General features: G+C 41.1%; 1 protein-coding gene across 1 annotated transcript; it reads right to left on the bottom strand.

Annotated features, from left to right (window-relative positions):
* Positions 1-954: 954 nt before the first annotated feature.
* Positions 955-17,364, bottom strand: LOC123879537 (cholesterol 7-desaturase nvd). Its single transcript, XM_045927305.1, has 9 exons — positions 17,300-17,364; positions 12,175-12,412; positions 11,350-11,530; positions 10,056-10,238; positions 7,671-7,843; positions 6,742-6,847; positions 6,150-6,274; positions 4,816-4,986; positions 955-1,346 (listed from the first exon to the last, which is right to left on the bottom strand). Exons 2-9 carry the CDS (start codon positions 12,388-12,390, stop codon positions 1,182-1,184), a joined length of 1,320 nt encoding a protein of 439 aa, XP_045783261.1. The 5' UTR covers positions 12,391-12,412; positions 17,300-17,364; the 3' UTR covers positions 955-1,181.
* Between the last annotated feature and the right edge of the window lie 5,114 nt (positions 17,365-22,478).

Raw genomic sequence — 22,478 nt, 5'->3', positions numbered from 1 at the left:
TAATTTTCTCCTCTTTCATTTGACATCCTAAATTTGATACTAAAGCAAAAAAAAAATTTTTGGAGACCTCCACTTTTTTTGATGTAGCATCCGTTAGGTCATTTTTTTTATCGGCCATTTTTTTTTCACCGGCCCAATAGTTTAGACACTACGGTGGAACACACAGAATCTGGATATAAACATACATACCCACATACACACCCACATACATACATACATTCATACATAGACTGCTAAAATCATAACCCTTCCTTATTGCTTTGTCGCAGTCGGGTAAAAAATAAATTTTAAATCGAGGAACATACATTAAAAAAAACCGGCGAATTGTGAACCTCCACCTCTTTTGAAGTCGGTTAAAAGGGGTGAAATACCCCATTCTATTAATCTACCAATCTAAGGGGTTCCGCATCGCGTCTCGCAGGGATACACTGTTGCTGCTATAGAACTGGCTGAACCAGGATCGGAAGAGTTTTATCACTTTTGGCTTAGCAGTATTAATACATACACATTAGGTAATAAATTAAATGGTTATTGAAACTGGTTCAACAGGGCTCTCTCCGTCACTTACTCCATACAATCGTAGCCCCAATTTCATTTGAATATTAAGCAACCAAAGTCCATGAAATGTTGCAGACATATTCTAGAAACTAATATCTGTGCCTGTGGTGTTTTAGATTTTTCTAAAAATATGTAGTTTTAAAATTACAGGGGCTCAAAGATTTATATGTCAATTTTTAAGACCGCGTAACTTTGAAACCGAATATTTTAACGGAAATCTGGAAAACCACAGGCTTAGATATTAGTTCCCGGAACGTTTCTACAAAATTTCATTGAGTATGATTGGTTAGTATTCCAATGAGAGATGAACTGCGTTTGTATGGAGCGAGTGACGGAGAGACCCATCTTAAAAAAAAATATTTCACAATTTTTAGTGACCCCACTATATTAAAATATGCTATGCTATAGTTATTTTCTCCATCTCTGAAAATATGCATCAGATCTTCATCAAACACACGGAACAACCTGGGAATACCCTTTCTAACTAAAAAAGAATCTTAAATCGAGGAACATACATAAATAAAATCATAACCCTTCCTTTTGGCTTTGCCGCAGTCGGGTAAAAAAAACCTCCACCTCTTTTGAAGTCGGTTAAAAAGGGTAAAATACCCTACTCTATTAATCTACCAATCTAAGGGGTTCCGCATCGCGTCTCGCAGGGATACGCTGTTGCTGCTATAGAACTGGCTGAACCAGGATCGGAAGGTGCGGATAGTTTTATCGCTCTTGGCGTAGGCGGGCGAGCTCACGTAGCGTTTGTGGTTCCATATTGCCACGTCTCTTTGGAACTGTAACAGATAAACAAATAAAATTAGAGATTTTCTATACTCATCATTATGGTCTTTTTTTTAGAGTTCCGTACCTCAAAAGGAAATACGGAACCCTTATAGGATCACTTTGCTGTCTGTCTGTCTGTCAAGAAACCTATAGGGTACTTCCCGTTGACCTAGAATCATGAAAGGTAGGTAGGTAGGTCTTATAGCACAAGTACAGGAATAAATCTGAAAACCGCGAATTTGTGGTTACATCATTAAAAAAAATTAAAATGTGTTTCAATTTTCGAAATAAGATAACTATACCAAGTGAAATATCATATGAAAGGGTACCAAGCAAGTACATAAGGGTAAGGGGACCTGTACATTCTAAAACAGAGTTTTATTTATTTCTATGTATAACAGTTTTTGATTTATCGTGCAAAATGTCGGAAAAATTACCCGATACGGAACCCTCAGTGTCCGAGTCTGACACACTTGGCCGGTGTTTTAGGGTTCCGTACCCAAAGGGTAAAAACGGAGCCCTATTAATGTCACCACTCTCCGTCTGTCCGACTGCGGTCTCAACTGATGGTAAGTGATGATGCAGTCTCTCAGCAAACCTCTCTTTGCTGGAGAGACACGACTGATTGCACATCTATATGGGACCCAGAGGAGACATACCTGTTTAGTCTCTAGTTAGACTAGCGCCGCTCCGAGCTAACTGGACGACTCTCTGCAGAAGGAGTATTACTGACTGACTGTCATGGGTCACAAAGGGGACATACCTGGCTCGCCTCCAGTAAGACCAGCGCGGCTCCGAGCGGCGCGTTGTAGCGTGGCGAGTACACGCGATGAACCACTCTTTGCAACAAGGGCGCTAGTGGTGTTACTGACTGGGACACTATCATGGGTCCCAGAGGAGACATACCTGTTTAGTCTCTAGTTAGAATAGCGCCGCACCGAGCTAACTGAAGGACTCTCTGCAGAAGGAGTAGTACTGACTGACTGTCATGGGTTACAAAGTGGACATACCTGGCTCGCCTCCAGTAAGACCAGCGCGGCTCCGAGCGGCGCGTTGTAGCGTGGCGAGTACACTCGATGAACCACTCTTTGCAACAAGGGCGCTAGTGGTGTTACTGACTGGGACACTATCATGGCTCCCAGAGGAGACATACCTGTTTAGTCTCTAGTTAGACTAGCGCCGCACCGAGCTAACTGAAGGACTCTCTGCAGAAGGAGTAGTACTGACTGACTGTCATGGGTCACAAAGGGGACATACCTGGCTCGCCTCCAGTAAGACCAGCGCGGCCCCGAGCGGCGCGTTGTAGCGTGGCGAGTACACTCGATGAACCACTCTTTGCAACAAGGGCGCTAGTGGTGTTACTGATTGGGACACTGTCATGGGCCCCAGAGGAGACATACCTGTTTAGTCTCTAGTTAGACTAGCGCCGCTCCGAGCTAACTGGACGACTCTCTGCAGAAGAAGTATTACTGACTGACTGTCATGGGTCACAAAGGGGACATACCTGGCTCGCCTCCAGTAAGACCAGCGCGGCCCCGAGCGGCGCGTTGTAGCGTGGCGAGTACACTCGATGAACCACTCTTTGCAACAAGGGCGCTAGTGGTGTTACTGATTGGGACACTGTCATGGGCCCCAGAGGAGACATACCTGTTTAGTCTCTAGTTAGACTAGTGCCGCTCCGAGCTAACTGGACGACTCTCTGCAGAAGAAGTATTACTGACTGACTGTCATGGGTCACAAAGGGGACATACCTGGCTCGCCTCCAGTAAGACCAGCGCGGCTCCGAGCGGCGCGTTGTAGCGTGGCGAGTACACTCGATGAACCACTCTTTGCAACAAGGGCGCTAGTGGTGTTACTGATTGGGACACTGTCATGGGCCCCAGAGGAGACATACCTGTTTAGTCTCTAGTTAGACTAGTGCCGCTCCGAGCTAACTGGACGACTCTCTGCAGAAGAAGTATTACTGACTGACTGTCATGGGTCACAAAGGGGACATACCTGGCTCGCCTCCAGTAAGACCAGCGCGGCCCCGAGCGGCGCGTTGTAGCGTGGCGAGTACACTCGATGAACCACTCTTTGCAACAAGGGCGCTAGTGGTGTTACTGATTGGGACACTGTCATGGGCCCCAGAGGAGACATACCTGTTTAGTCTCTAGTTAGACTAGTGCCGCTCCGAGCTAACTGGACGACTCTCTGCAGAAGAAGTATTACTGACTGACTGTCATGGGTCACAAAGGGGACATACCTGGCTCGCCTCCAGTAAGACCAGCGCGGCCCCGAGCGGCGCGTTGTAGCGTGGCGAGTACACTCGATGAACCACTCTTTGCAACAAGGGCGCTAGTGGTGTTACTGATTGGGACACTGTCATGGGCCCCAGAGGAGACATACCTGTTTAGTCTCTAGTTAGACTAGTGCCGCTCCGAGCTAACTGGACGACTCTCTGCAGAAGAAGTATTACTGACTGACTGTCATGGGTCACAAAGGGGACATACCTGGCTCGCCTCCAGTAAGACCAGCGCGGCCCCGAGCGGCGCGTTGTAGCGTGGCGAGTACACTCGATGAACCACTCTTTGCAACAAGGGCGCTAGTGGTGTTACTGATTGGGACACTGTCATGGGCCCCAGAGGAGACATACCTGTTTAGTCTCTAGTTAGACTAGTGCCGCTCCGAGCTAACTGGACGACTCTCTGCAGAAGAAGTATTACTGACTGACTGTCATGGGTCACAAAGGGGACATACCTGGCTCGCCTCCAGTAAGACCAGCGCGGCCCCGAGCGGCGCGTTGTAGCGTGGCGAGTACACTCGATGAACCACTCTTTGCAACAAGGGCGCTAGTGGTGTTACTGATTGGGACACTGTCATGGGCCCCAGAGGAGACATACCTGTTTAGTCTCTAGTTAGACTAGTGCCGCTCCGAGCTAACTGGACGACTCTCTGCAGAAGAAGTATTACTGACTGACTGTCATGGGTCACAAAGGGGACATACCTGGCTCGCCTCCAGTAAGACCAGCGCGGCCCCGAGCGGCGCGTTGTAGCGTGGCGAGTACACTCGATGAACCACTCTTTGCAACAAGGGCGCTAGTGGTGTTACTGATTGGGACACTGTCATGGGCCCCAGAGGAGACATACCTGTTTAGTCTCTAGTTAGACTAGTGCCGCTCCGAGCTAACTGGACGACTCTCTGCAGAAGAAGTATTACTGACTGACTGTCATGGGTCACAAAGGGGACATACCTGGCTCGCCTCCAGTAAGACCAGCGCGGCTCCGAGCGGCGCGTTGTAGCGTGGCGAGTACACTCGATGAACCACTCTTTGCAACAAGGGCGCTAGTGGTGTTACTGATTGGGACACTGTCATGGGCCCCAGAGGAGACATACCTGTTTAGTCTCTAGTTAGACTAGTGCCGCTCCGAGCTAACTGGACGACTCTCTGCAGAAGAAGTATTACTGACTGACTGTCATGGGTCACAAAGGGGACATACCTGGCTCGCCTCCAGTAAGACCAGCGCGGCCCCGAGCGGCGCGTTGTAGCGTGGCGAGTACACGCGATGAACCACTCTTTGCAACAAGGGTGCTAGTGGTGTTACTGACTGCGACACTGTCATGGGTCCCAAAGGAGACATGAAGTTCAGGCGAACGTGGGCTGGACCTATCTGGAAGTCAATAACTCAAAATTTAAAAAAACCCCCGACACAAAAACCTCTATAAGAAAACTAGAAAAGAGCTGATAACTTTCAAACGGGTGAACCAATTTTCTTCGATTATAGCTAAGAACACTCTCGATCAACCTTTCAAACAAAAAAAGTAAATTAAAATCGGTTCATTCGTTTAGGAGCTACGATGCCACAAATAGATACATAGATACAAACGTCAAACTTATAACACCCCCTCTTCTTGGGTCGGGGGTTAAAAAGGACTCTCCGTGAACATTTTTGCACCAAACTTTGTAGACCAAATCACTAAATAAAAACTGAGACTAGTGTTTGCAATTTGCAGCCCAAATAAATCGTAGTCATCAAAAAATCATCGGCTTTAATACATTAATTTATTTTCCTCTACCACTGGTTCGGAATGCCTTTCCTACCGAGAAGAACCAGCAAGAAACTCGGCGGTTGCTCTTTTCAAAGATTTGATATACAATATTATGCCATGTATAAGTAATTGAGGTCCCGCACATTCCTGGAGCGAGCTGCAGGTCAAATCCACGCTCTTTTATCATTTACATTTTACATAATCTTCGATGGTATTTAACATGCTTTTCTCAGGAGCATAGTTTTAATAGATTTTTTGAACCTGTGTAAAGGCAAGTCCAAAATTGATTGTGCGTCAAGGTGCTAAACAACTTACAGGCTTTGACTGTACATTTATCTCTTTTTTTATTTCCACAGTTAGAGGTCACTAGCTGACGCCCGCGACTTCATCCGCGTGGATTTAGGTTTTTAGAAATCCCGTGAGAACCTTTTGATTTTTCGAGATAAAAAGTAGCCTATGTGCCAATCCAGGATTATCTATCTCCATTCTGAATTTCAGCCGAATCCGTCCAGTGGTTTTTAATATTAGTGTGACAAAGGCGAAAGTTTGTGTGTATGTGGGTGTGTGTGTGTGTGTATGTTTGTTACTCTTTCACACAAAAACCACTGGACGGATTGGGCTGAAATTTAGAATGGAGATAGATTATACCCTGGATTAGCACATAAGCTACTTTTTATCCCGGAGAATCAAAGAGTTCCCACGGGATTTTTAAAAACCTACATCCACGCGAACGAAGTCGCGGGCATCAGCTAGTAATAAGTATTAGTGTGATAGTCGCACATACCTGATTAACAGTGACTTTCAATGGAAAGACGTCCATCTTCATGATAATGTACTTCTGTGAGATCGTTATGTTAGCGAGGTGCTCTTCATCACCTTTGACCCACTCCGCTCCCCAGGTGTGATGACCTGCAATATAAACAACAGTGATTAAATTATATTATAGATATAAAAAACCGGCCAAGTGCGAGTCAGACTCGCGCACTGAGGGTTCCGTACTCGGGTATTTTTCCAACATTTTGCACGTTAAATGAAAAACCATAATGCATAAAAATAAATAAAAATCTGTTTTAGAATGTACAGGTATCATAATATGATACCCCACTTGGTATAGTTATCTTACTTTGATAATCGAAACACATTTTAATTTTTTTTTTAATGATGTAAACACAAATTCGCGGTTCTCAGATTTATTCCTGTACTTGTGCTAATAAGACCTTCCTACCTACCAAATTTTAATGATTCTAGGTCAACGGGAAGTACCCTATAGGTTTCTTGACAGACATACAGACAGACAGACAACAAAGTGATCCAATAAGGGTTCCGTTTTGCCTTTTGAGGTACGGAACCCTAACACCAAACACTGAAGCACTTACCAATGATTTGATTAAGGAATGGATACTTCATGCCGATGTCTGAGAACATGGACGCGGTGTGAACCGCGTTAAGGTGTGCCACATCCGCACCATTCTCTGGTATTTCCTGAAATTAACAAATAACTACTGCTGCTTATCAGATGAGATAGCAAAAAGTGCTAATTTATCCATCCATACTAATATTATAAATGCGAAAGTGTGTCTGTCTGTCTGTCTGCTACGTTTTCACGGCCCAACCGCTGAACCGATTTTGATGGGTACAGACATGGGCTACTTTTTATCCCAGAAAATCAAAGAGTTCCTGTGGGATTTAAAAAACCGAAATCCAGGCGGGCGAAGCCGCGGGCATCCTCTAGTACTTATAATATTATAAATGAGAAAGTGTGTATTTCTGTTCGTCTGTCTGCTACCTTTTCACGGCCCAACAGTTTAACCGATTCTGACGAAAGGTACAGGGTTAGTTTATATCCCGGGGACGGACATACTCGTAGGCTACTTTTTATCAAGGAAAATCAAAGAGTTCCCACTGGATTCCTAAAAACCCATCTGCTTAACCGATTTGTATGGGTACCGAGGTAGCTTGCGTCCCTGTAATTGACATAGGCATTTTATCTCGTAAAATCAAACAGTTCCCACGGGACTTTAAAAACCTAAATCCACGCGGACGAAGTCGCGAGCGTCAGCTAGTAATTGAATAAAAAAAACATTATTTACGATATAACACGATACGATTACGATTTAGACATAGATATTAGTTTCTAGAATATGTCTGCAAAATTTCATGGACTTAATGGACTTGGTTGCTTAATATTCAAATGAAATTGGAACTACTTTTGTATGAAGCGAGTGACGGAGAGACCCCTCTTAATAAGATTCTTTCTCTCTCGCACATCCTAATATTTCACTGGTCTGATATGCTTGTTTCTTACCTGTATATGAGCATTGACCAGGAACTCATTCCGTCCTCGGTACCCCCAATTCTTGATATCCTCGCTCTCCGCCACCGTCCAGAGTGGAGGTTCACCGTCAACGTGGTACCACACCCATACAGAACCATCTACTTCCATGCAAGGGTAGGTCTTGATGGATATACCTTTGGGCACTGGAACAGACAACCATACTGTTTACCAAAACCAAAAAAAAATAGAATATTAGCCATATAAGTCTTCTTTTTTTTTATTCACTATAGGTAAGCGCTTGACCACAATCACACCTGGTGGAAAGTGATGATGTGGTCTAAGATGGGACGCGTTTACCTAGAAGGTGCCTATTCACTCTTGTTTTAAAGATACCCGGATTGTAATTGGTAGGAAACACAGATCGCGGAAGAGTATTCCAAACCTTAGCCATGCGTATGAGGAATGAAGACGCAAAACGTTTCGTGCGTGTAGATGGAATGTCGATGACATAAGGATGGAAACTCGCCCGACGTCTTGCGGTTCGGTGGTAAAATGGTGAAGGGGGGACAAGATCGAAAAGTTCCTGTGCACACTCTCCGAAATATATCCTATAAAACACCGATATAAGCCGGCGACCTTACGGCGGTGATCGAGACTTTGAAGTTTCGCCAACAAAGGAGAGTCTTCGCCTATATAGTCATCACTAATATTCCCCTTTCCCCTCCAACTAAGCGTAAAGCATATGCTAGGAGTGGGTACGACAATAGTACAACGGGTGGGATTTAAACCGCCGAGGTTTCGGCTTGGGAAAATTGGGATAAGCATCAAAATATGGGGATCAGAAGTAAATGGCGAAACCATGGGGTTTAAAAACAAAACCGGTCAAGTACGAATCAGGCTTGGGCAGCGAGGGTTCCGTACTACAGTCGTATTTTTTCGACATTTTGCAGGATGAATCAAAAACTATTATGCATTAAAATAAACAAAAACCTGTTTTAACCCCCCACCCAAAAAGAAGGGTGTTATAAGTTTGACGTGTGTATCTGTGTATGTGTGTATTTGTCTGTGGCATCGTAGCTCCTAAACTAATGAACCGATTTTAATTTAGTTTTTTTTTGTTTGAAAGGTGGCTTGATTTTACACTTGTAGAATGTACAGGTAAAGGCGTTTCACATGATACCCCATTGAAATTTGAAAATACTAATTAATTATTAGCTCAGAATACATAATAACACAGTGATTCATGGCCACATTTTTTTTTTTACGATGTAACCACAAATTCACAGTTTTCGGGTTTTTTCCTTTACTTCTGCTATCAGACCTACCTACCTACCTTTCATGATTGTAGGTCAACGAAAAGTACGCTATTGGTTTTCTTGACAGACACGACAGACAGACAGACAACAAAGTGATCCTATAAGGGTTCCTTTTTCCTTTTGAGGTACGGAACTCTAAAAACCAATTGAGATGCTCACGAAGAGTTCCACCACCACTTGATGGTGAAGAGATACCAACCTGTTTCCATGCCCGGTATGCTCACACAAGCACCATCGTGGAACCTCCACTGGTGGAAGGGGCACTGTATACAGTCGCCGCAGACCGAGCCGCCCATCGCCAGGTTCGCGTCCACTATGCGAGCTTTGCCATCTTCTCCTCTATACACGCAGAGGTTTTCTTGACAGACACGACAGACAGACAGACAACAAAGTGATCCTATAAGGGTTCCTTAATTTCTTTTGGGGTACGGAACCCTAAAAACCAATTGAGATGATCATGAAGAGTTCGACCACCACCTGATGGTGAAGAGATACCAACCTGTTTCCATGCCTGGTATGCTCACACAGGTTCCATCGTGGAACCTCCACTGGTGGAAGGGGCACTGTATACAGTCGCCGCAGACCGAGCCGCCCATCGCCAGGTTCTCGTCCACTATGCGAGCTTTGCCATCTTCTCCTCTATACACGCAGAGGTTTTCTTGACAGACACGACAGACAGACAGACAACAAAGTGATCCTATAAGGGTTCCTTAATTTCTTTTGGGGTACGGAACCCTAAAAACCAATTGAGATGCTCACGAAGAGTTCCACCACCACCTGATGGTGAAGAGACACCAACCTGTTTCCATGCCTGGTATGCTCACACAAGCACCATCGTGGAACCTCCACTGGTGGAAGGGGCACTGTATACAGTCGCCGCAGACCGAGCCGCCCATCGCCAGGTTCTCGTCCACTATGCGAGCTTTGCCATCTTCTCCTCTATACACGCAGAGGTTTTCTTGACAGACACGACAGACAGACAGACAACAAAGTGATCCTATAAGGGTTCCTTAATTTCTTTTGGGGTACGGAACCCTAAAAACCAATTGAGATGCTCACGAAGAGTTCCACCACCACCTGATGGTGAAGAGACACCAACCTGTTTCCATGCCTGGTATGCTCACACAAGCACCATCGTGGAACCTCCACTGGTGGAAGGGGCACTGTATGCAGTCCCCGCAGACCGAGCCGCCCATCGCCAGGTTGGCGCCCAGGTGCGGGCAGTAGGCGTCCACTATGCGAGCCTTGCCATCCTCTCCTCTGTACACGCAGAGGTTTAGACCTGCAAACAAAAACATCTTGTCTTTGGAGGCTTTGGCCGTGGCTAGTTACACTCCTTTTGCCTGTAGGGCCCTGCCATTTTGTTAATAAGTCCACCTTTATACCTTGATATATGTCCTGCCCATTTCCACTTTTGTTCCAGGGCATACTGAAGAGCATCTATTATCTGAGTTTTCTTGCGGATGTCTATGTTTCTTAGTCGGAAGACGAAATTATAGGCGTCGCAGGAAGAAAATGGATGGAAACCGCAATCGACAGAGAGGTCTGGAAGAGGATGGGGGAGGCTTTTACCCGCAGGGGGCCGCACGCCAAGATAGTTAAAATATTGTAAAATAAAATAAAAATGTAATAGGTGCTAATTAGTGTGTGGAAAATAAAGCTCTAATAATAATAATAATTATTTACCACCCTACCGCCATTTTACAATCGAATCACTACGCACAGTCAAGATCTGCATAGCCCCACGGACCCGTACGGAGCGATTTGCTTCCTCGTTTCTAATATGCACTGCTAGAATATGGAAAATCTTTCCAGCATCAGTTTTTTTAAAGATTATTAGCCATGCTAAACATGACTAATACACCCCTTTCCCCTGCAATTAAGCGTAAAGCTTTTGCCAGGAGTGGGTACGACAATAGTGCAACGGGTGGGGTTTGAACCGCCGACCTGTCGGAATTCAGTCCGCTCCTCAACCGTTGAGCTATCGAGGCTCTCATCGTATCGTAGGAAGTTATCCCTATACTTTTAATATGGGTACCTTTAAGTGATTCGAACGGATTAGAAACGAGGAAGCAAATCGCTTCGTACATGTCCGTGGAATTTCATTTACGTACGGATGCAGACCTTGACGATGTCTTGCGGTATGATGACAGAAAGGTGAAAGAGGAACCAGGTCAAAAGTTCTTGGGCACACTCTCCGAAATATATCCCGTAGAATACCGATAGGCAACTTTGCGCCTATTCAAGCAATTCTGTGATTTCAATCTTCTACCTTTTACGGTTCATGAGGTACAGTCCGCTGACAGACAGACGGACGGACGGACCGGAAGCCTAGTAGGGTCCCGTTGGCACCCCTCGGGTACTGAACCCTAAAAAGTAGTCTTAATTCTCACCCAAAGCATCAACGGGAACCACGTCTCCAACCTCCAAGTTCTGACTTTCCACCAGGGAGAACCATCCATTAGGATATGGAGGGGGGAGCTTGCTGCCAAACTTCCGGTTGTTCTGAGTCCTGATGATGTGCAGGTCTCTGTCCTTCTTCGGCAGATGGCTGTAGCCTATATCTGATAACTCCTGAAAAATAAACAAATGGAAATAAAAAATTTGTAACACCCCCGAAAAATCAAGGTTACAATAACTAGAATGAGAACTGATAACTTTCAAACGGCTGAACCGATTTTCTTGGACTATATCCATCCATCCATCCATCAGCCTGTATGCGTCCACTGCTGGACATAGGCCTTTCCAAGAGCGCGCCACCAAACACGGTCCTCCGCCTTCCTCATCCACCCGCTCCCCGCCACCTTCTTCAGGTCGTCGGTCCAGCGGGCTGGAGGTCGTCCCACACTGCGCTTACCGGTACGCGGTCTCCACTCCAGAACACGTCTGCCCCATCAGCCGTCGGTTCTACGACAGACATGACCTGCCCATTGCCACTTCGGCTTGCTAATCCTTTGAGCTATGTCGGTCGCTTCTGGACCGACATAGCTCAAAGCTATGCTCATAGCTTTTGTCTTGGACTACATTCAAATTCAAAATCAAATTAAACTTTTAAAAGTGCTTCAACACTCTCGATCAAGCCACCTTTTAAACAAAAAAAAAACTAAATTAAAATCGGTTCATTAGTTTAGGAGCTACGATGCCTCAGACAGATACACAGATACGTACACGTCAAACTTATAACACCCCTCTTTTTGGGTCGGGGGTTAAAAACTCACCTTTTTATAAAGCACAGGGCTCCAATAAGACTTGTACAGAATAAATAGAAAAAGTATCAGCACTGCGCTCAGGAGAATAACTTTAAAATGGCTGCTGACAACCACTAAACATATTTTGATTAGATTCATCGCGAAGTTTGTGTAAAACATGATGTCAAAGTTTGGTTTGGTGTCTTGACAGCGCAGTTCGTTTTTCAAATTGTATTCGGTCGCCATCTTGGAATTGGGAATGCGTTATCTGAAAAAAAAAAATTAAACAAGTGTAAATTAAAAATTTATAACACTAACTAGAAAAGAGCTGATAACTTTCAAACGGCTGAACCGATTTTCTTGGTTTATAGCTAAGAACACTCTCGATCAAGCCACCTTTCAAATAAAAAAAACTAAAATAAAATCGGTTCATTAGTTTAGGCACTACGATGCCACAGACAGATACACAGATACACACGTTATACTTATAACACCCCTCTTTTTGGGTCGGGGGTTAAAAATAACCAAATGTGAAATGAAGAGAGAAAAATAAAAGGCTTATTATTATTATTATTATATAAACCTACCTATATTATGACAAAAGACATAATATCACACTAATATTATAAAGGAGAAAGTTTGTATGTCTGTGTGTGTGTGTGTGTGTGTGTGTGTGTGTATGTTTGTTACTCCTTCACGCAAAAACTACTGGACGGATTGGGCTGAAATTTAGAACGGAAATAGATTATACCCTGGATTAGCACATAGGCTGCTTTTTATCCCGGAAAATCAAAGAGTTCCCGCGGGATTTCAAAAAACCTAAATCCACGCGAACGAAGTCGCGGGTATCAGCTAGTGATTACATAAAACACGTGTTTAAAAAACGCAACGATATAGTATTCAGGTCATGTAATTTGATTCAGGAAAGGCGCCAAGAATTTGATATCCCATAACATACTTTATTTGCTTGGCTAGGCATTCATAGAAATTGGCATGAGTTTCTTAGAAATAACATTGAGTAGGTACACTTAGGTATTGCGGGGTTTCCGTTGTAACAAAACACGCTGACTAGGCATGGCATACACTTATAGTATTTACTAGATGACGCCCGCGACTTCGCCCGCGTGGATTTAGGTTTTTTAGGGGTCCGTACCTCAAAAGGAAAAACGGAACCCTTATAGGATCACTTTGTTGTCTGTCCGTCTGTCTGTCTGTTTGTCCGTTCGTCGTGTCTGTCAAGAAACCTATAGTGTACTTCCCGTTGACCTAGAATCATGAAATTTGGCAGGTAGGTAGGTCTTATATAGCACAAGTAAATGAATAAATCCGAAAACCGTGAATTGGTGGTATCTATTAGTCTCATTTTCTCAAAGTTTAGTTTTCTGAAGGTGACACTAGTACCGAGTCCGCGAGGAAATGACATGTTTTTTTTTCAGTTATATTTTCGGTGACTGATTTGCATGTACCTGTTAAGACTATTTTGCCAGGCATATTCTAATTTCTAATACCTAAGAACTAATAGAGGTCAAAAACAATAATCTATTTATGTAAAAATGCATGCAGAATGATATAAGTTCTTAATATAATTAGTACGTATCCACTAAATATATTAAAAAGAATTGGTGATCGTTTGAAGGTCTTAGAACACGGATCTAGAGTCTGTAATTATCTAAGGAAAGAAGTTAGATGGCTCTCTCCGTCACTCGTTTCATACAATCGTAGTTCCAATTTCATTTGAAATTAAGCAACCAAAGTCCATGAAATTTTGCAGACATATTTTAGAAACTAATATCTATGTCTGTGGTTTTCCAGATTTCTGTTAAAATATTCGGTTTCAAAGTTACGCGGTCTTTAAAATTTTCATACAAATCTTTGAGCCCCTGTAATTTTAAAACTACATATTTTTAGAAAAATCTAAAACACCACAGACACAGGTATTAGTTTCTAGAATATGTCTGCAAAATTTCATGGACTTTGGTTGCTTAATATTCAAATGAAATTGGAACTACGATTGTATGAAACGAGTGACGGAGAGAGCCCTGTTAAGCAACCAAAGTCCATGAAATTTTGCAGACATATTCTAGAAACTAATATCTATGCCTGTGGTTTTCCAGATTTCTGTTTCTAAAATATGTTAGTGCGCGAGACTGACTCGCACTTGGCCGGTTTTTTCCTTTGAGATACGGATCCCTAAAAAGTGTGGAAACATGGATAATATTCAATACTCAGTGACACAGGTATATGGATGCTGGATGATGGATCTCACTTTGAAATTCGTCGGGTGACGCAAAACCTAATTTGCGTATTGTGGAAACAACACTATTTGGTATTCATCTGAATCATGAATGAAATTGACTTTGAAATTCAATTCAATTCAAAACGTTTTTATTCAATTAAACTTTTACAATGTGCTTTTGAATCGTCAAAAAAAATCTACCACTGATTCGGAATGCCGTTCCCACCGAGAAGAACCAGCAAGAAACTCGGCGGTTGCTCTTTTCAAGTACATATTCAATTTACAATAATATGCTGTATACAAGCAATTGCAGCGCCGTGTAGTGCTGGAGCGAGTCAAATTCAAGCTTTTTTGTCATTTAGATAATCTTCGATTGTATAATAAGATTTTTTCAGGAGCATACTTTTAATAGATTTTTTAAACTTGTGTAAAGGCAAGTCAAAAATTGATTGTGGAATTTTATTACAAAATATTACACTCATTCCCACAAATGACTTTCCCACTTTCCTGAGGCGGAGCGTAGGATTTGCGAGCCTATTACGGTTTCTAGTTTGCCGGTCGGTGATTTCCACTCACCGATTTTTTTGTAACTAAGAATGTTTTGTCGTACAAAAATTATATAAGAGTGAAAACATTACTTAAGGTGACACAAGCCGGTGCTTTCTTCATATAAACGTAGGCGCGCGGCTTCGCCCGCCTGGATTTCGGTTTTTTAAATCCCGCAAAGAGTTCCTTTGATTTTCCGGGATAAAAAGTAGCCTATGTCCTTCCCCGGGATGTATCCCAAGTCTGTACCAAAGACTAAAATCGGTTCAGCGGTTGGGCAGTGAAATGGTAGCAGACAGACAGACTGACAGACACACTTTCGCGTTTATAATATTAAATATAGATTCTCTTTAAGGGGCATGAGACGGGCCTGCCCGCGAAATTCAAATTTAATTTGGCTTTTCGCATTTTTTAAACTAATACGACAACGTAGGCTTATGGCATTTTCAATTGCGACAATGGCAGTATCATCCTCACAGGTTCATATAAAAATCTTTACTTGAAAGGGTCCAGGTTAAGAAATTAGCTCTAGTATCGACTAATTCTGACACATTAGTCGATACTAGAGCTAATTTTTTAAACTGAGATGATACTGCCATTGTCGCAATTGAAAATGCCATAAGCCTACGTTGTCGTATTAGTTTAAAAAATGCGAAAAGCCAAATTAAATTTGAATTTCGCGGGCAGGCCCGTCGCTTCCTTAATGAATATGAATAACGAATTTTTAACCCATGAACTAACGCTATACAAAACATCACATCATTTTATCACTATAAAGTCCAAGACTAATTCCTTAGTGACAAAGTTGCGTGAAAATAACCAGCTGAGCTTTCAGTTGCCCACAAGATGGTGTTCAGTTGTATTGATTACATATTGAAACTTTTTAGGGTTCAAGAGGTAAACCTCAAAAGGAAAAACGGAACCCTTATAGGATCACTTTGTTGTCTGTCTGTCTGTCTGTCTGTTTGTCTGTCGAGAAACCTATAGGGTACTTCCCGTTGACCTAGAATCATGAAATTTGGTAGGTAGGTCTTATATAGCACAAGTACAGGAATAAATCTGTTTTGTGGATACATCATTAAAAAAGAAATCAAAAGGTGTTTCAATTTTCAAAGTAAGATAACTTTACCAAGTGGGGTATCATATGAAATGGCTTTACTTGTACATCCTAAAACAGATTTTTATTTATTTTTATGCATAATAGTTTTTGATTTACCGTGCAAAATGTTGGAAAAAATACCCGAGTACGGAACCCTCAGTGCGCGAGTCTGACTCGCACTTGGTCGGTTTTTTTTCATGGCTTGTATTACTTGATTGTCATTATCTGTAATGTGTGTTTATTATACAAAATAAACTAAAAATTTCACTGCAATTAATAGCCTTGTCTGGTGTCAGAAAGGGCTGGCTCATTCTTTGCGCAACGAAACAGCCTGGCTGTCAAGTGCAAAAATGCAGCCAGTATCCTTGGCACCATTCCACGCGGGCACAATTTGTACAATAATAATAATTAATAAGTCTAGCTATAAGCTTTATTAACCCCCGACCCAAAAATAGCGGTGTTATAAGTTTGACGTGTGTATTTGTGTATCTGTCTGTGGCATCGTAGCTCCTAAACTAATGAACCGATTTTGATTTAGTTTTTTTTATTTAAAAGGTGGTTTGATCGAGAGTGTTTTTAGCTATTATCCCAGAAAATCGGTTCAGTCGTTTGAAAGTTCATTTCTAGTTACTGTAACCTTCATTTGTCGGGGGAGTTATAAATTTTTAATTTACATTGTTATAATCCTTCATACTAATCCTTCTTAATATTATAAATGTGAAAGTGTGGATGTTTGGATGTTTGTTACCCAATCACACGAAAACGGCTGAACGGATTTAGATGAAATTCGGAATGGAGATAGATTATACCCTGGATTAACACATAGGCTACTTTTTATCCCGGAAAATCAGAGAGTTCCCGTGGGGTTTTGAAAAACGTAAATGCACGCGGACGAAGTCGCGGGCATCAGATAGGTACTATTATTATTATAAATGCGAAAGTGTGTCTGTCAATCTGCAAGCTTTTCACGGCCCAGCAGTTAAACTGTTTTTGATGAAATTTGGTACAGGGTTAGCTTATTTCCCGGGGACGGATACAGGCTACTTTTTATCCCGGAAAATTAAAGAGTTCCCACGGGATTCTTATAGGCTCATCCGGTTAACCGATTGGTATGTTTGGTACAGAGGTAGCTTGCGTCCCGGAAAATGACATAGGCAACTTTTCATCTAGGAAAAGCAAAAAGTTCCCAAAGGATTTTTCGAAAACCTAAATCCACGCGGACGAAGTCGCGGGCATCACCTGGTAACTATTTTCATAAAATTAATTTGACTTACCCAAGTGAACAATAAACGCACATATCCATAAAAAAATTATTTAAAAAGGACGTGCTTCCTTGAACGCCTTAAAAACACTGTGATTTTTCAAAAGGTAACGCAATAATGTGTGGCAACGCTGATATTTAATTCATTGGATACTATGACCTCTATTAATAGGAGTACGCTGGACTTGCGATTGAACTTAGTTTTCGCTATTTCGGCGTTGGTAGCAGCAGTGTGCGTGACGTAAGCTTAATCAGAACTAATTACTAAACGCTAGTGATGATAATTTCTCTCAACATAGTGCCAATACGAAGACAATCTGTTTAGGGTTCCGTACCTCAAAAGGAAAAACGGAACCCTTATAGGATCACTTTGTTGTCTGTCTGTCTGTCCGTCCGTCCGTCGGTCCGTCCGTCCGTTCGTCCGTCCATCGTGTCTGTCAAGAAAACCTATAGGGTACTTCCCGTTGACCTAGAATCATGAAATTTGGTAGGTAGGTAGGTCTTATAGCACAAGTAGAGGAATAAATCTGAAAACCGTGAATTTGTGTTTACATAATTAAAAATTAAAATGTGGTTCAATTTTCAAAGAACGATTACTATACCAAGTGGGATATCATATCAAAGGGCTTTACTTGTATCTACTAAAACAGATTTTTATTAAAACTTGCGTATTCAGCACCAATTAAGTCGCGAACATAAGCTAACATTTAACATAGCGCCAATTTTAATTCCCGATACAGTTTGCTATGTTAAAAAGTTATCTTGTATGGCATACCTCTTCCAGTGTACTTATATAGGTCTGTTTCAGCGATAATATAGCAAAAAACCGGCCAAGTGCGAGTCAGACTCGCGCACCGAGAGTTCCGTACTCGGGATTTATTTTCGACATTTTGCACGATAAATCAAAAACTATTAGGCCTAAAAATAAATAAAAATCTGTTTTAGAATGGACAGGTATAAGCCCTTTCTTATGATACCCCATTTGGTAAGTTATCTTACTTTGAAAATTTAAACACATATTAATTTTTTTTTAAAGATGTAACCGCCATTATAGTTTTTGGATTTTTTCCTTTACTTGTGCTGTAAGACCTACCTACCTGCCAATATTCATGATTCTAGGTCAACGGGAAGAGTACCCTATAGGTTTTCTTGACAGACACGACGGACGGACAGACAGACAGACAACAAAGTGATCCTATAAGGGTTCCGTTTTTCCTTTTGAGGTACGAAACCCTAAAAACCCTCGATATTGGTTCAAAGACACGCTAGGTTCGTGTAAGACAGATAAAATGATATGTAAACTAGCTTATGGCCGCGACTTCGTCCGCGTGGACTACACAAATTTCAAACCCCTATTTTACTCCCTTAGGAGTTGACTTTTCAAAAATCTATTCTCTATGTCTAGTGTCTACGTAATATTAGCTTCCTGCAGGCCAAATTTCAGCCCGATCCGTTAAGAGGGCTCTCTCCGTCACTCGTTTCATACAATCGTAGTTCCAATTTCATTTGAATATTAAGCAACCAAAGTCCATGAAATTTTGCAAACATATTCTAGAAACTAATATCTATGTCTGTGGTTTTCCAGATTTCTGTTAAAATATTCGGTTTCAAAGTTACGCGGTCTTAAAAAATTTCATACAAATCTTTGAGCCCCTGTAATTTTAAAACTATATATTTTTAGAAAAATCTAAAACACCACAGATACAGATATTAGTTTCTAGAATATGTCTGCAAAATTTCATGGACTTTGATTGCTTAATATTCAAATGAAATTGGAACTACGATTGTATGAAGCGAGTGACGGAGAGAGCCCTGTTAAGTGGTTTGAGCTGTGCGTTGATAGATCAGTCAGTCAGTTTTTCCTTGACTGACATGACGACTGACTATTATTGTAAATTGTATGGCATATAATTGTAAATTGAATACTTGAAAAGAGCAACCGCCGAGTTTCTTGCTGGTTCTTCTCGGTAGGAACGGCATTCCGAACCAGTGGTAGATTATTTTGACGATTCAAAAGCACTTGTAAAAGTTTAATTGAATTAAAATATTTTGAACTAGCGACCTGCCCCGGCTTCGCACGGGTGGACACTACCACGAAAAATCCTATCTATTTTCCGGGATAAAATATAGCCTATACGGATTCGGAAGAATCCCTCTAAGTAATGGTAAAAGAAATTTTGAAATCGGTCCAGTAGTTTTTGAGCCTATTCAATACAAACATACAAAAATACAAAGGTTTCCTCTTTATAATATTAGTAACAAACATACAAAAATACAAAAATACAAAGGTTTCCTCTTTATAATATTAGTATAGATTTGAATTTGACTGATCTATGAACTAACTAAAGCTAAGCTAAAACGGCACTTTAACAAGATGAAGTAAATGTTAGTTATAGATAGAATAGATAGCATAAGTTACAATCATGAAGTGATTTATACCCGGCTGAGTTTGTTGTGCGCTCTTCTCAGACTTGGGCGCGTTTGGAACCCTCGTAGCTTTAGTTTTAAGTTTACGTAAGTATTTATCACTACTAGATATCATCTTTCAAATCTAACAAATCGGACAAACAAAAGACCGTACAATACTTAATGTGCCTGCCTATTTTGAATAAATGATTTTGACTTTGACTTTGAAAAATTTCTTACAAAAAATCTTATTTTTATAACTTATATATGTACTTAAATAACTTATTTTTTCGCAAGGATAAATTTTTTAGCACTATGCAAATAACATACCGACTATTGCGAAAATGTTAGCTAAATCCATGATCTAAATCGACGCATCCTATGATTAAAATATTTACCTACTAGCTGACGCCCGCGACTTCGTCCGCGTGGTTTTAGGTTTTTCGAAATCCCGTGGGAACTCTTTGATTTTCCGGGATAAAAAGTAGCCTATGTGCTAATCCAGGATATTATCTATCTCCATTCTGAATTTCAGCCAAATCCATTCAGTGGTTTTAGCGTGAAGGAGTATACACATACACACACACATACAAACTTTCGCCTTAATAATATTAGTGTGACTAGCTGTTCCCGCGACTTTGCCCGCGTTGAATAGTGAATTTCGGCAACATTTCCAATTTTTTAGGCAGATTATTTTGCAAATAAAACATACGTATATTAAAATAAACTATTTAGAATATTTAAGACGGGTCTCTCCGTCACTCGCTCCACACAAACGTAGTTCCAAATTCATTTGAATATTAAGCAACCAAAGTCCATGAAATTTTGTAGACATATTCTAGAAACTAATATCTATGTCTGTGGTTTTCCAGACTCCTGTTAAAATATTCGGTTCCAAAGTTACGCGGTCTTAAAAATTCACATACAAATCTTTGAACCCCTTTAATTTTAAAACTACATATTTTTAGAAAAATCTAAAACACCACAGACATAGATATTCGTTTCTAGAATATGTCTGCAAAATTTCACGGACTTTGGTTGCTTAATATTCAAATGAAATTGGAACTACGATTGTATGGAGTAAGTGACGGAGAGAGCCCTGTTAACTGCAAACAGCTTATATTTCTTCTATATTTTTATTTTCTACAAGCTTTTGATGACGTCATCATACTAAAACTTTCATCCCCTATTTTCACCCCCTTTAGGGTAAAATTTTTATAACATTTATATCTAATCAAAAGCTTAAAAAATCAGTTTCAAGCTTCTAACTTTACAAAATGACATAATTTCCATACAAACTTTCATCCCCTATTTCAACCCCTTACAGCCCTTTTTCGCATTAAAAAGTAAGTTATGTCCTTTCTCAGACTCTAGACTATTTCTGTGTCAAATTTCATTTAAATCGGTTCAGTAGTTTAGGCGCGATTGCGTAACACACAGACGGACAGAGTTACTTTCGCATTTATGATATTAAAAGTACCTAATTGGGTAATCTAGGTCAGAGTAGTATAATAATAAGATTATTAAAACTTGTTATTTAAAACGTACGTAATATAAATAATTAAATTAAGCCTAAAAATCCTTGTATCACAGACTAAAGGTAAAAGTTTGATGCGTGTATCTGTCTGTGGCATCGTAGCTCCTAAACTAATGAACCGATTTTAATTTAGTTTTTTTTATTTGAAAGGTGGCTTGATCGAGAGTGTTCTTAGCTATACCTAATCCAAGAAAATCAGTTCAGCCGTTTGCAAGTTATCAGCTCTTTTCTAGTTACTGTAACCTTCACTTGTCGGGGGTGTTATTTTTTAATTTACCTACACTTGTTTCTTTACTTTCATGTACATTAGTCAATCGAACTACTAGTTTATGCCCGCGACTTCGTCCGCGTGGACTATACAAATTTCAAACCCCTGTTTTACCCCTTTAAAGCTTGAATTTTCAAAAATCCTTTCTTATGTCTAAGTCATAATTATAGCTATCTGCATGCCAAACAGCCCGATCAGCCCAGTAGTTTGAGCTATGCGTTGATAGGTCAGTCAGCCAGTCAGTCAGATTTCCTTTTATAATAACTACTTACATAATATACAGCGTCATTGACATCAAGTGACCTATTTGCGGCACGCTCGTTGACCTCTAGCGTCAGTCAGATGTTTTACTTGCGATGCCCGCGACTTCGCCCGCGTGGATTTAGGTTTTTCGAAATCTCGTGGGAGCTCTTTGATTTTCCGGGATAAAAAGTAGCCTATGTGCTAATCCAGGATATTATCTATCTCCATTCCAAGTTTCAGTCAAATCCGTCTAGTCGTTTTTCCATGAAGGTGTAACAAACATAGACACACACGCATATACACACAAACTTTCGCCTTTATTATATTAGCGTGATTATTGTGATGTATTGTGTAACTTTTTTTGTTTTTTAACCCCCGACCCAAAAAGAGGGGTGTTATAAGTTTGACGTGTGTATCTGTGTATCTGTCTGTGGCATCGTAGCTCCTAAACTAATGAACCGATTTTAATTTAGTTTTTTTTATTTGAAAGGTGGCTTGATCGAGAGTGTTCTTAGCTATAATTCAAGAAAATCGGTTCAGCCGTTTGAAAGTTATCAGCTCTTTTCTAGTTACTGTAACCTTCACATGTCGGGGGTGATATAAATTTTTAATTTAGACTTGTTTTCGTAGTTTTTTATGGTATCATCAGTACAATCTTCTGTCTCCGTTTTTGTTAGTCCGTAGTTGTAATGATTATTCTGACGCATTTTATACTTCTTAAAACCATGTATGCGTGTA

Source organism: Maniola jurtina, chromosome 28 (assembly GCF_905333055.1).
Source record: "Maniola jurtina chromosome 28, ilManJurt1.1, whole genome shotgun sequence".
NCBI classification, from domain to species: Eukaryota; Metazoa; Arthropoda; class Insecta; order Lepidoptera; family Nymphalidae; genus Maniola; species Maniola jurtina.
The sequence above is the reverse complement of the archived record's forward strand: the minus strand, read 5'-3'. Positions and strand labels throughout refer to the sequence as shown.

Coding starts and splice junctions, on each gene's coding strand:
- LOC123879537 (XM_045927305.1), bottom strand. CDS start 12,390: ATGGCGACCGAATACAATTTGAAAAACGAACTGCGCTGTCAAGACACC. Junction 6,275..6,741: donor ATTCCTTAATCAAATCATTG/GTAAGTGCTTCA, acceptor TTTATATTGCAG/GTCATCACACCTGGGGAGCG. Junction 1,347..4,815: donor TCTTACTGGAGGCGAGCCAG/GTATGTCCCCTT, acceptor TATCTGTTACAG/TTCCAAAGAGACGTGGCAAT.